This window comes from Trachypithecus francoisi, unplaced genomic scaffold (assembly GCF_009764315.1).
Source record: "Trachypithecus francoisi isolate TF-2019V2 unplaced genomic scaffold, Tfra_2.0 Lachesis_group8, whole genome shotgun sequence".
NCBI classification, from domain to species: domain Eukaryota; kingdom Metazoa; phylum Chordata; class Mammalia; order Primates; family Cercopithecidae; genus Trachypithecus; species Trachypithecus francoisi.
Window position 1 is genome coordinate 45,092,992 of NW_022681473.1, and position 12,114 is coordinate 45,105,105.

The window sequence follows — 12,114 nt, forward strand, 5'->3', positions numbered from 1 at the left end:
GGGTCCACCGTGGAGGGAGAAGAGGTATTCAGTTGATGCTGCCCCAGCCATCAGGGATGACTGATCTTGGTAGCCAGAGCCATCCATCTGCCAAACCAGCCATGTCAGATGACATCACAACCACGCAGGGAAAGCTGTCATTTTTTCTGCAGCACTTGGGGAAATTAATCTTGCCCCCTGCATGACTCTGTGCTTGCTTACTCTACCTAGAGAGCTGCTTAGGAAAACAGGGACCATTGTATTTGCCTGGGATATTTAACACCAAGGAAAATATCAGACAGGGAAAAGTATTTATGATTTCTATGAATTCATACACTATTAAGAGCTGTCAGAAATAGACACCGAGGGAAGCAGAGAGGCACGGAAAGACCCCTAGACTGGATCCGGCCCAGCCCCATCACCAACCTATTGGGCTGCTCTGGGCCTGTACTTTCACCTTGGAGCCTCATTGCATCTTTTAAGTTTGTCTGTTTTTTGTTTTTGTTTTTTGTTTTTTGTTTTTTTTTGAGACGGAGTCTCGCTCTGTCGCCCAGGCTGGAGTGCAGTTGCCAGATCTCAGCTCACTGCAAGCTCCGCCCCCCGGGTTTACGCCATTCTCCTGCCTCAGCCTCCGGAGTAGCTGGGACTACAGGCGCCCGCCACCTCGCCTGGCTAGTTTTTTGTATTTTTTAGTAGAGACGGGGTTTCACGGTATTAGCCAGGATGGTCTCGATCTCCTGACCACGTGATCCGCCCGTCTTGGCCTCCCAAAGTGCTGGGATTACAGGCTTGAGCCACCGCGCCCGGCCAAGTTTGTCTGTTTTAAGAGGAGGGCAGTGCATTAGCGGCAAGTGACTTGCTGTGACATAATGAGAAATGTATATTTGGTCTCTGCTCCTCGTGTCTGGCACAGAGCTCCTAAGTCTTTGGAATTTCTTGATAGGGGTAAGAGGAGCATCTTTTGTTATTCATAGCAAACCCCTTTCAAACATACCTGGGCTTATGCTACTGTGGTGACTCTTGGAGGATAGGAGCTGGTTGCGAGACAAACCAACCATGTGATTAGAGCATTGGAACTTTCATCCCTGCCTTCTGACCTCCAAGACAGTAAGGAAGGGCTGGAGATGGACTTAATTGCTAATGGCCAATGATTTAACTAGTCATAGCTACATAAGGGAGTCTCCAAAAAACATTCAACTATGGGACTCAGCGAGCTTCCAGGTTGGTGGACACATGGGGTGCTGGGATGATGGCACTCATGGAGAGGGCATGGAAGCTCTGCACCACCCCCACACCTTGCACTATGCACCTCTTCATCTGGCTGTTCATTTGTATCCTTACCATATGCTTTAAAACACACCAGCCACAGTAAATAAAAGTGTTCCCCTGAGTTCTGTGAGCCATTCTAGCAAATTACTGAATGTGAGGGAAGTCATGGGAACTCCTGATTTTCAGCCAAGTTGGACAGAAGCGTGGGTAACCTTGGGACCTAGGACTTGTGATTGGCATCTGGAGAGAGACAGAGAGAGAGAGAGAGAGAGAGAGAGAGAGAAAGAGAGAGAGAGAGAGTGAGTGTGTGTGTGCGGGGTGGTGGGGGGAGTGTGGCAGTCTTGTGGAACTGAACCCTTAACCTGTGGGGCCTAGGCTAACTCCAGGTAGATGGTGTCCAAATTGAGCTGAATTATAGGACAGTCAGCTGGGGTAGGAGAATTGGTTGTGTGGGGAAAGCAACCCACACATTTCGTGTCTGAGTGCTGTGAAGAGAGAGTTTCCATTAATTTGCACCAAGCCCTATAGATGGGTCTGTCCACACAGCTGAGTCTTTACCTTTCCTTGACAGCTCAATCTTCCTAATCCCACTGAGACCAGCCCACTGGCTGGCTGGCAACCTGAACTTCCCAAGCCTTCCAAGAACACCAAAAGCCAAGATCATTTCAATGGGATCAGCTTAGAGAAACAAGAACCTATCCTTTCCAAATCTCAAGATGCCTGCACACCCTGCTGGAACCTGCCATGAATCAGTGCCTTTCAGGACAGCCTCTCCTAAATTCATTTATCTTGGCTCCAGGGTGCGTTAGGCTGTAAGGAGTACTCTGGCTTTCTCTCCTATCAGTCTGCCAGAAACAACAGCCTATCAAGGTCACTCCAGGTCTGGTCTGGAGAGATTCACTAGATAAGAAAGAGCCTTTCATGTTATTAATCTACCCCCTTTGACTCAGGGTGCTGCCTGCTATGTTCTATGCTGACTTGGTGAGAAACACCTCACACATTTGTCCCATAATGTTCAGTGAAGGAAGGAAGAGATGAACAGGGGCATGTCTATCTTCCATCAGTCCACATGGCAAGTGTTCCTAGTTCTGTTTCTCCTGTACTGATAATGTCAAGCTCACAGGGTTAGAGGCAGTCCAAAACGACAGGGCCCAGAAGAAGAAAGACATGTGGCTAGGTCCTCAAACTCAATGGGGCTACAATCATAGGCACAAATTCATTTAGAGAAATATGGTTGGCCTTGCCATTCTTAAAGTTAGTTGTAGCATTCACTTGATTTTTTTTTGAGACAAGGTCTTTCTCTGTCACCCAGGTTGGAGTGCAATGGTGTAATGACACCTCACTGCACCCTCAACCTCCTGGACTCAAGTGACCCTTCCACCTCAGCTGGGACCACAGGAACATGCCACCACGAACAGCTTTTAAATTTTTTGTAGCAACAGGTCTCACTATGTTGCATAGGCTGGTCTTGAACTCCTAGGCTCAAATGATCCTTCCATCTCAGCCTCCCAAAGTGCTGGGATTGTAGATGTGAGCCACCGTGCCAAGCCAACAAATATTTATTGACTACTTACTATAGAACAGGCAGGCACTGTGCCAGCCAATGAAGATACAGGAGCACTCAAGACAGATTTGACCTTAACCTTTAGAACTTACAACAGGTTTGGGTTTTGTCTTTCCTATCTCATATATATATATATAAATATATATATACACACACACGCACACGCATACATATACACACATACACACGTATACACACACACATACATACAAACACTAATAAACTAATTCTGATGTAGTGCTACCAGGGCTAATACAGATACAGCAAGTATCAAGGAAGCACACAGAAAAGTCACTACCTCTGCTTGGATGGAATCAGAGAGATGACTGACAGGCAATAAAGGAAAAGATAGGCTGGGCACGGTGGCTCACACCTGTAATCCCAGCACTTTCAGAGGCTGAGGTGGGCAGATCACGAGGTCAGGAGATCAAGATCTTCCTGACTAACATGGTGAAACCCCGTCTCTACTAAAAATACAAAAAATTAGCTGGGTGTGGTGGCAGGCACCTCTAGTCCCAGTCATTTGGGAGGCTGAGGCAGGAGAATGGCGTGAAACCCAGGAGGCGGAGCTTGCAGCGAGCTGAGATCATGCCACTGTACTCCAGCCTGGGCGACAGAGTGAGACTCCATCTCAAAAAAAAAAAAAAAAAAAGGAAAAGATATAGGGCATTATACATGCTAATGATGCATGAGAGCATGAGGCACCCTCTTAAGAACAAATAATACAAACAAAAATAAAGCATAGCAACTATACATAGAGCATTTACATTGTATTAGATGTTATAGGTAATCTAGAGATGATTTAAAGTATATAGGAGGATATACATAGGTTATATGCAAATACTACGCAATTTTACATGAAAAACTTGAGCATCCACAGATTTTGGTATTTTCTGGAGGTCCTGAAACCAATCCCTCATGAACACTGAGGGATGACTTTAATTGATTCAGCACGAATGAGTTCCTCAATTTCTGAAGAATGGAGTCTCCCAGCAGGCATCTGTGTCCATATTTGCCGAGGGAGTAATTCCTACCACCAAAGAGGGAAAACAGCAGCCCCTAAAAAGCCACTGTGGAAGATGAAATGCTTACACCCTGGTTTGTCTCCACACTAGGCTATTGATCAGCCTCATTCTCAAAAGCTAACATCCTTAGCCCTAAATATCACCAGCCAGGAAGGAGCTTTAAACCAACACAACGACTCACAGTGAAAAGCAATTGAAACCACAGCATCACATCCTCTATCAGCCACTAGATGGACACCACAGGCTAAGTTGGCTTTCTCCAAGTGTTCTGTAAATAGAACCATTGAGCTTCATATCGTGTGGCAGCGAGTTATATAAGCATAAGGTCCTGTCAGGGTAGGCATCAAGAACGAACAGACCATTCTCAAAATATTAAATACCTGCTATGTCCCAGTCTCTGGGTTTAGAAAAATAATGAGTGCTGTCTGCCTGCTAGGAATTCCAAGTTTAGTGGAGAAAGACAGACACACACACACACACACACACACACACGCACGCACAACATTTCTTATGCATCTCAGATTCTTGCCTGTTCTTTTCAAGCTCCATCTCTAATATTCAAAGGTTAAGAACTTGTTCCAGTTCACTTGGCAGAGCCAGGATTAAATCTCAATTCTGTTTGCCTTTTAAGATCATCCTCTTTCCTCAATACCATCCAGTGCCTCTCAAACATTTCCCATGCAAAGTGAAACGGTTATATATAAGGGTAGGTGTGAACCAAGACCATCAGAAACATGTGAAACAGAGCTAACTCTGACTGGGGGAGTCCCAGAGGACATCACAGGGGAGATGTTTTCTTCAGGATTAGTCAGATGGGCACGAGGGGAAAGGAATTCCAGGAAGAAAGCAGCATGTCCCAAGAGGGAGGGCTTTGCAAATGCAGGAACCAGAGACAGGGCTTTGCAAATGCAGGAACCAGCCTTTGGTGGCGGCAGGTGGCCTAGAGCAGTGGGAAGTCTGGAGTGTGTGACGGGAAATGTGGTCGGGGGTAAGTCAGCGAAGGTAGGTGAGGCAAAGGCCATGAAGGGCCTCCACAGTTAGTTAAGGCATTCAGATCTGTTCCCACAGGCAACGGGAAGTCATCAAAGGTTCTGAGAGGGAGAAACTTCTGATGTTATATTTAAAGGGTCCATTTTTGTCCATAAAGGGATATATATTTATACTTTGGAACACTGTACAACTCAGTGCCTCCTTTGAAAAGAAAAAAAAAATCATTTCAAACATATGGACTTGGAGTCTGCCCCTTTAATTTTATTCTGTACCATATGGCACTTTGAATTTTAGAATATGAGTAGAAGATTGACTTCACAGATCAAAACCTAGTAAGAGAAATCTCATCTGTTATTTTAATTTCCTCCCCGCTATAGCTAATGTCCAGTGTATCAATCCAATAAAAGGATCCAGTGAGATCAGATAATAACCTGTAAAGTACTTAGACATGCCTGGTATATACCAGGCACAATATAAGGATTTGAGATACACACACACACACACACACACACACACACACACACACAAAGTGTAAAAGGCATTTGCCCTTAATTTCTTAGCTAAACTACATGGTAATATGGTAATAAAGTAATTTCAGCCCTACCATAGGGAGAACTGAAGGATACACACACGTGCACATGCACACACCAATACAGAAAAATGAAGAGAGACATCAAAAAATAGCTGTTATACCAAGCCAAGGTACAGTGTCACTTTAAAAACACAGTTCTTAGGTTTTTAGAAACCAGAATTTACCTCCATATCAGATTTTCTAAATAAACTTGCTATAAACTTTTACAAGAACTTTCCTCAAAGAGCCTCTGTATGGATTGATAGATTACTCATACATCAAGGTTATGTTTCTACTAAGCCAAATAAACATCTGGACAAAAGCTTTAATCATTTCATTGTTTCCAAGCGCCTGGATGTTTGAGGGCGATAAGGCATCTAGACTCTGACTGGGATTTTGGTCTTTATCAGATACAACTGCAAAGAGAAATCCAGCTGAAGGTTTAAAAACCATATTAATTGTAGTGCTTCAAAGCTCAGGGAAGTTAAATGACATGTCTAACGCCATAGAGCTGGCAAGAGGTTGGGCAGGGTTTAAGCCCTGGTCTGTCCAATAAGATATCTCAGCCTATTTCCCTTTCACTATATCAATTGCCTCAACAGTGCCTTATTCAGCAGATTCTGAAGCACAGAATAACCAGCCTTTCAATATTTATAATCTTGCCAGTTTATAGAAAGAAAATGATATGAGTAGAAAAGACATTAACTGTCTTGCCCTGAACTCTGCATGTAGACACGAACTGGTAACTTAGCCTCAAAGCAGAAATTCACATGCATTTAAACAGAGTGGAGACATGCTTAACAAGTGTTTTAGAATGCTACAACTAGAAGGAGCATTAGGTACCATCTGGGCTACCTCTCCTCATCCTGAGGGTACATTTCTACATTAAAAGGAACAGGAAGAGAAACCAGACCAAATTTCTCCAGTTTCAGTAATCAGGTGCTTTGCTTACATTTCTGAACTTTTTATCTACACTTGCTCTAAGTGCTATCACACATGCTAAAACGTAAGCTTGGCAAAGCTGGAACTGAAATGTAAACATTGGTGATTTTAAGCAAAGGTAAAAGCTCTGGTTTGGATGGTTAAAGAAACCAGGAGTTTCTCACTCGGCTAGCACTAAGCTTTAGGTTAGAGTGTTTCAATGTCTCCACCTTGTGGACATAATCAACACTACATCAAAATAAATTCACTGGCCATCTTTTTATAATTAAGACTGGTTCGACAATAAAATAAACTCTTTATTGCAGGATACAAAAACCTCAAAACAAGCCAGAATTTTTTTGGTAGTATATGAAAATGGGAATTGATAATAATAAATCTGAGTCCATGCTAGATACCAAAAGTCTTCTAAACAATAATACAAAGATTACGTTATGCACAATTCAGTTGTAGTTAATAGGTGTATGCTATTGTTTTTCATGTTTGTAGAAAACTAGAAAAAAAAACGATGCTCTAAGTTGACCAGGTCATTTAATTTCTCAGTCCGTTAACTGTGCCAGCCATTCCAGGTAGCATAAATTTGTTGTACTGTAAGGTGTTGGGGCTCAGAAAACACTACAAAATAAAGGCCTCAGAAGCGAAAGTTTTTCTCTGACCTTTTCCTGCCCTCTGGTCTCTCAGTCCTATTTCTCCTGAGGCCAGCCATAGAAACTAGAATCCCTCTGCCCCCAGGTGGGCCATAGAAATCAGAACGCTTTTGCCCCAAAGCCAGCCATAAAACCTCCAAACATTACTCTAATTTCCCCTCTTCCTTTCTGCGTGAATCCTGGGCATGAGGAAATTATCTGAACCACCTTGTTTGATTGTAGAAACCTCCATTACAGAGAGGGCTCTGCCCCACACCCAGAAGGCAGGAATGTTGCTCAGAAGGGCCAAGAAGGATCTAGACAGACAGACCTTCCCGGGATTCCCCACTTCATCTACTAGCATTAGATCATACCCTTTTTGCCCAATCATATTTCTACACAGCTGTCCATACTTTGTAGAACCTAAGCATAAAATTGGACAATTTCCCCTATATCTTTGGGTATTTATTCTGAAGGCTTCTGTGTATATACGTCAAGTAAATTTGTATGTCCTTTCTCTAACGAATCTGCCTTTTGTGAGTTGATTTTCCAGTGAACCTTCAGAGGGTGAAGGTAAAATTTTCCTTTTCCCCCTGCAAAAGGTTTGGTGGATCCTATTTTCAAAGATTTCCCTACCCAAGATAGTTCTAAAAGTGACAGGCTGAAAACCAAAGCACCTCTATGCCTCAGCTTTTAATGACACAAAAGAACATTTCTAGTCACAGAGGTAGAACGGAGGAAAATTAATTTTGAAATAAACTCTAGTAGTTGTAATATTTCAATATAGCAACAAAATGTTGGCAAGATGATACACTATTATGCTAATAGCTGCAAGCCCTTGGGCAAGTTATTTAATCTTCCTGGACTTCACTTTCCTCATCTCTAAAATGGGGATTGTAATATCATCTACCTCAAAGGATTGCTGTGGAGATAGAACAAGAGAGTATAAAAGTAAAGCATCTAGCACTATATTTGGCATATAGGAGAGTTAGCTATTATTTAAATTACAAAAATACTGACTCACCCATCGGGTTATTGATCATTATTTTCATGGAAATGAGTGGCACAATTAATATTTCTGCTTTTTCTTATCTGTAACTTTGACAGCTAGAACATTCGAGGTGGAAAAGATCTTGGAGAACTTCTGGGCAAGTCACGTTAACAGATGAAGGAAGAAGTCTCAGGCAAGTGAAATAACTCACTGCACCTTAAGTCTGCAGGGTGATCTGAGAGGGGAGCATGAACAAGTTGCTGGCCAGGCCTCGTGCTATACAGTCATGGCAGGCTCCACCTGAAAGTTTCCTTAGACATCATCTCATCACCCCCCTTTACTTCATATATGAGCACACAGAGAAACAGGGAAGCTGGGTTTGTTCATTCATTCACTGATTCACATGTTCATTGATTTAGCAATATTAATGAGCTCCTATTATACACAACACACTGGGGATTCTGCGGTGAATGACCAAGACAAGTCCTTGCTTTGTGGTGCTTATTGCTGCAAGCAGGAGAGGGCTGGGAGGCAATAAAGGATATACACATAATCAGGCTCATTTCAAATAGTGATAAGCTTCCAAAGGAGCCTGCCACAGAGTGGTGGAGATGCTTAGGGCACACACACACCTACTTCAAATTGCACGGTCAAGGAGGGCCCCTCCAAGGAGGTGTCAGCTGAGCAGCAAGAAGGACCTACCACACAAAGATCTGGGAAGCAGAATCCAGGCTGAGAAACAGCGTGCAAGGCTGTGAGGTGGAAAAGAGTTTGACAAGATTGAGGATTGGGAGGGACAGCTGCAGCAGGGAAACAGGTAGGAGAGAGGAAGATGAGATCTAAAAGGTAGGTACAGGCCAAATCTCATAGGCCTAGGGAGGTCGTCTAATCTGCAAGGATTCCATCCTTAGTGCAAGGTTTGTTTTAAGGGACTAACGCGACATGGTTTGTTTTCAGGTGTCACTCTGCTGTTTGTGAGTTACTGGCCAAGCCTGGACTACCCAGGCCTTCAGACTCACAGTCCAGCAGCGTTTCCCTCCACACAGCCTTTGATATGGACAGCAGAAACTCAGGTGGGCAGTTGGACCTCCTCCGGAAGACTCAAAGAGAGCCCTACAAAAGGGAAGCCAGGTGCCAAGCTTGCTTTCTCTCTGGGAAAAAGGGCGGCCCTGGATACTTACCCGCTTGTAATGTCATCGGTCCGGATGTTCTTGCTCAGAACATCCCCATCGCTCATGTAACCGGGGGCGTCCATGCTGATGCCTTCCAGGTCCATCTCATCTCCTGCCTTGTCTGAGACGTCCACGTGGCAGACGCTGCTGCCCCGGGAGGCCAGCTGCCTTCTCAGAGGGGCGGAGTACACGTAGCGACCTGACTCAGTGTTGATGAACCGGCTGGCGTTGGCTCGAGGTGGGTACCCATTGCCCATTGAGGGGGCATCTCCTGCTTGGAGCCGAGGGCTGGACTGGCCCAGTCTCCAGGACAGAGGTGTGGGCCTCCCTGTCAAGCTGAGTATGCTGCGGCCACTCATCTCCGTGGTGACATTGGTGTCAAACGTGGTTTCCAATGTGCTAGAAACAAAACCAACCTGATTAGACTCAAAGGTACCTAGTATCCTTCACAGTTTATATGTTCTTTAATCATTTAGAATTATGAAATAACCCTCATATATAAAATAGGATAAAACAGCTGGCTCCCATGTACCACCTGGTGTGCTTCCTCTGCTCAAAATGAAAAAGGAAAGCTGCACATCTACATAACATTCTGAAAAGCCTACCGGAGACTTTCCCTGCTGAAACATGGTACAAGAAACAAATTCCTTTAATTAAATGACCTTAACTGCTAGAATTTTCTTTCCAGGCCGGATGCAGTGGCTCACGCCTGTCATCCCAGCACTTTGGGGGGCCGAGGTGGGCGGATCATGAAGTCAAGAGATCAAGACCATCCTGGCCAACATGGTGAAACTCCATCTCTACTAAAAATGCAAAAATTAGCTGGGCATGGTGGCACGCGCCTGTAGTCCCAGCTACTTGGGAGGTTGAGGCAGGAGAATTGCTTGAACCCAGGAGGCGGAGGTTGCAGTGAGCCGAGATTGCGTCACGGCACTCCAGCCTGGTGATAGAGAGTGAGACTCCATCCCCCTCCCCTCCCCCAAAAAGAATTTTCTTTCCATTCTGGGAAAGAAAATACTAGAAAATGCTGAGCTGATTAGGATGGGGCATGAAGGTTCCTGCTTGCCCATTCATTCTAGGATGTTGCATCACAGCCCTCTTTTCCTAAGGGTGGGATTCTCCACCCACCAGGAGTTCCTGATACCACATTTTACATTCTCAGCTTCCTCCCAACTGAACAGTGGACACAGTTCTAATTTTGTAACCCTCTGAGGTTCACTTCCCCCAGACTTTTGCTTTTCTCAGATTTCATCCAAAAAGTCTGGAAAGATTGGTAAATGCCTGGGCTTGAGTTCCCTCTTCAATCAAGTTACACAGACCAGAATCTGCCCAAAGATGAGCTCAATCTCTTGGCAGAGTCCGTCTTCCACTGTCTTCACAGCGCTGCAGTTTCTTACAGCCCAGTCAAAACTATCATCTATACTTTCACAGGAAAACTGGAATTTCCTCACTGAGCAAAGACAGTGAGATTCTTCCCTGCAGAAGAAACCACTGAAGTCTTCCCTCCTGTCATAATTACCATCCCACCGTGAAACTGCTATGCCAACATTAAGTCAGTGTCAGTGATGACGGTGGAAAGACAGATGTTTCACACTAATGGTAGAGTCACGAGATCCAATATCTGACTCCCTTCATTCAGATACCTAAAGGTTTAAGACAGTACCACCCCCAAACGCCCGAGTTTACTCTCCTCTGGAAGAGCCAATTTGGTCCCTTAAGCTGTTTTTGTTTTCCTCTGATCTTGGAAGTGGCCTTATTTTTCTCAGATTGGACCCCTTGTTTTGGGCCTCAGTCCTATTGGAGATGGAACCCACAGTGGTTAACCCCAATCTGCCAAAACTGCTGATAGTGGAAGCCCTGTGGTTTCCTTGCCATAGCCACTTATCAAAGAAACTGAAATTGGAGAAGCAAAGGAGACTCCGTGGAAGCTCAGTGGGGACAAGGAGAACTTTCCTCGACTTCCACAAACTATAAAACCTCCTCCTGCCCAAATCACAAAGGACATCCCAGGGTTGCATCCTCTTCAACTTCTTGTTCAACAATGAAAGTACCTGATAAATGTTTCCAATATAATCCTAGATTTCATCCAACTAAATTAGAGTTTAAACACGATCATAAGTTTTTATAAATATTTCCTTACATGTTTTATGCACGTGCATGTCTAACAATATTACAGAGTGCTGCATATCAGAAGAGTGGGTAGGAATTCAAGTTATTCAGTTTATCACACAGGTCAAATACAGTTCACCTGCTCATTTCAACAGCACCAGATAGTTTTAGAAAATGCAAGTAAAGTGAAATTTAAATAGAGCTGGTCTACAGTATCGTTTGTTGAATGGATTTAGCAGCCTTCTGCTTTTGGGAAAAAACTGTCTATACTAATTTTTGTTTCCTATAATTCTCTTCTGCATGTTGTATGGCATTCTTTGTGAATTCCGGCACATTTGGAAAGCGAGGCTATTGATCCGTTATAACCAAATCGCTTTGCTAATGGTATGAACAAACACAGTAGAAAATTAAGATACCAGCTAGTTCAGTAAAGTAATTCACACTGCAGATACCTGTGTGTAACCTGAGTTCCCCTTAAACTGGACATGGTTTCCTCCAAATTCTGCCGCAGATCAGCGATGTTCTTCACTGTCCGCAGCCGCCGAGCCTCAGGATCTTCCCCTGGAAAGACGAGGGTTAAGACTAGTTTAATTCTCTGACCAACCCTGAGCTTTATAAGGGCAGCATCCATGTCTGTGACCATAACTATACTCAGTATGTGCCTCGCTGTGGGTGCTTAATAAGGATTTGAGAATGAATGAATGATTGAATGGAAGTGTGAATGGAAACCCAAAGGAAGTGTGAAGTCCAAGGAGATTCTTCCTTCAGGTGCGTCCTTAAATAGGTGAAGTCTAGCGTGTGGGAGAAGCCAAGTGCCTAGTCTGAGACGTAAACACATTTCCACAGTGTCTCCAGCAGAGACACGCTCAGGTTAGGTCT

The 12,114-nt window shown here is 44.1% G+C and overlaps 1 protein-coding gene across 9 annotated transcripts in view; it reads right to left on the bottom strand.

The window, feature by feature from the left end:
• The window catches only part of NAV2 (neuron navigator 2), a 416,403-nt gene that overhangs the window by 169,344 nt on the left and 234,945 nt on the right, over window positions 1-12,114 (bottom strand). For all 9 annotated transcript variants that reach the window (XM_033208089.1, XM_033208086.1, XM_033208095.1 and 6 more), the window contains 2 exons: window positions 11,688-11,796; window positions 9,136-9,525 (listed from right to left, as the gene is read on the bottom strand). In XM_033208089.1, the coding sequence (XP_033063980.1) occupies window positions 9,136-9,525; window positions 11,688-11,796 (499 nt within the window). The remainder of the gene's footprint in view (window positions 1-9,135; window positions 9,526-11,687; window positions 11,797-12,114) is intronic.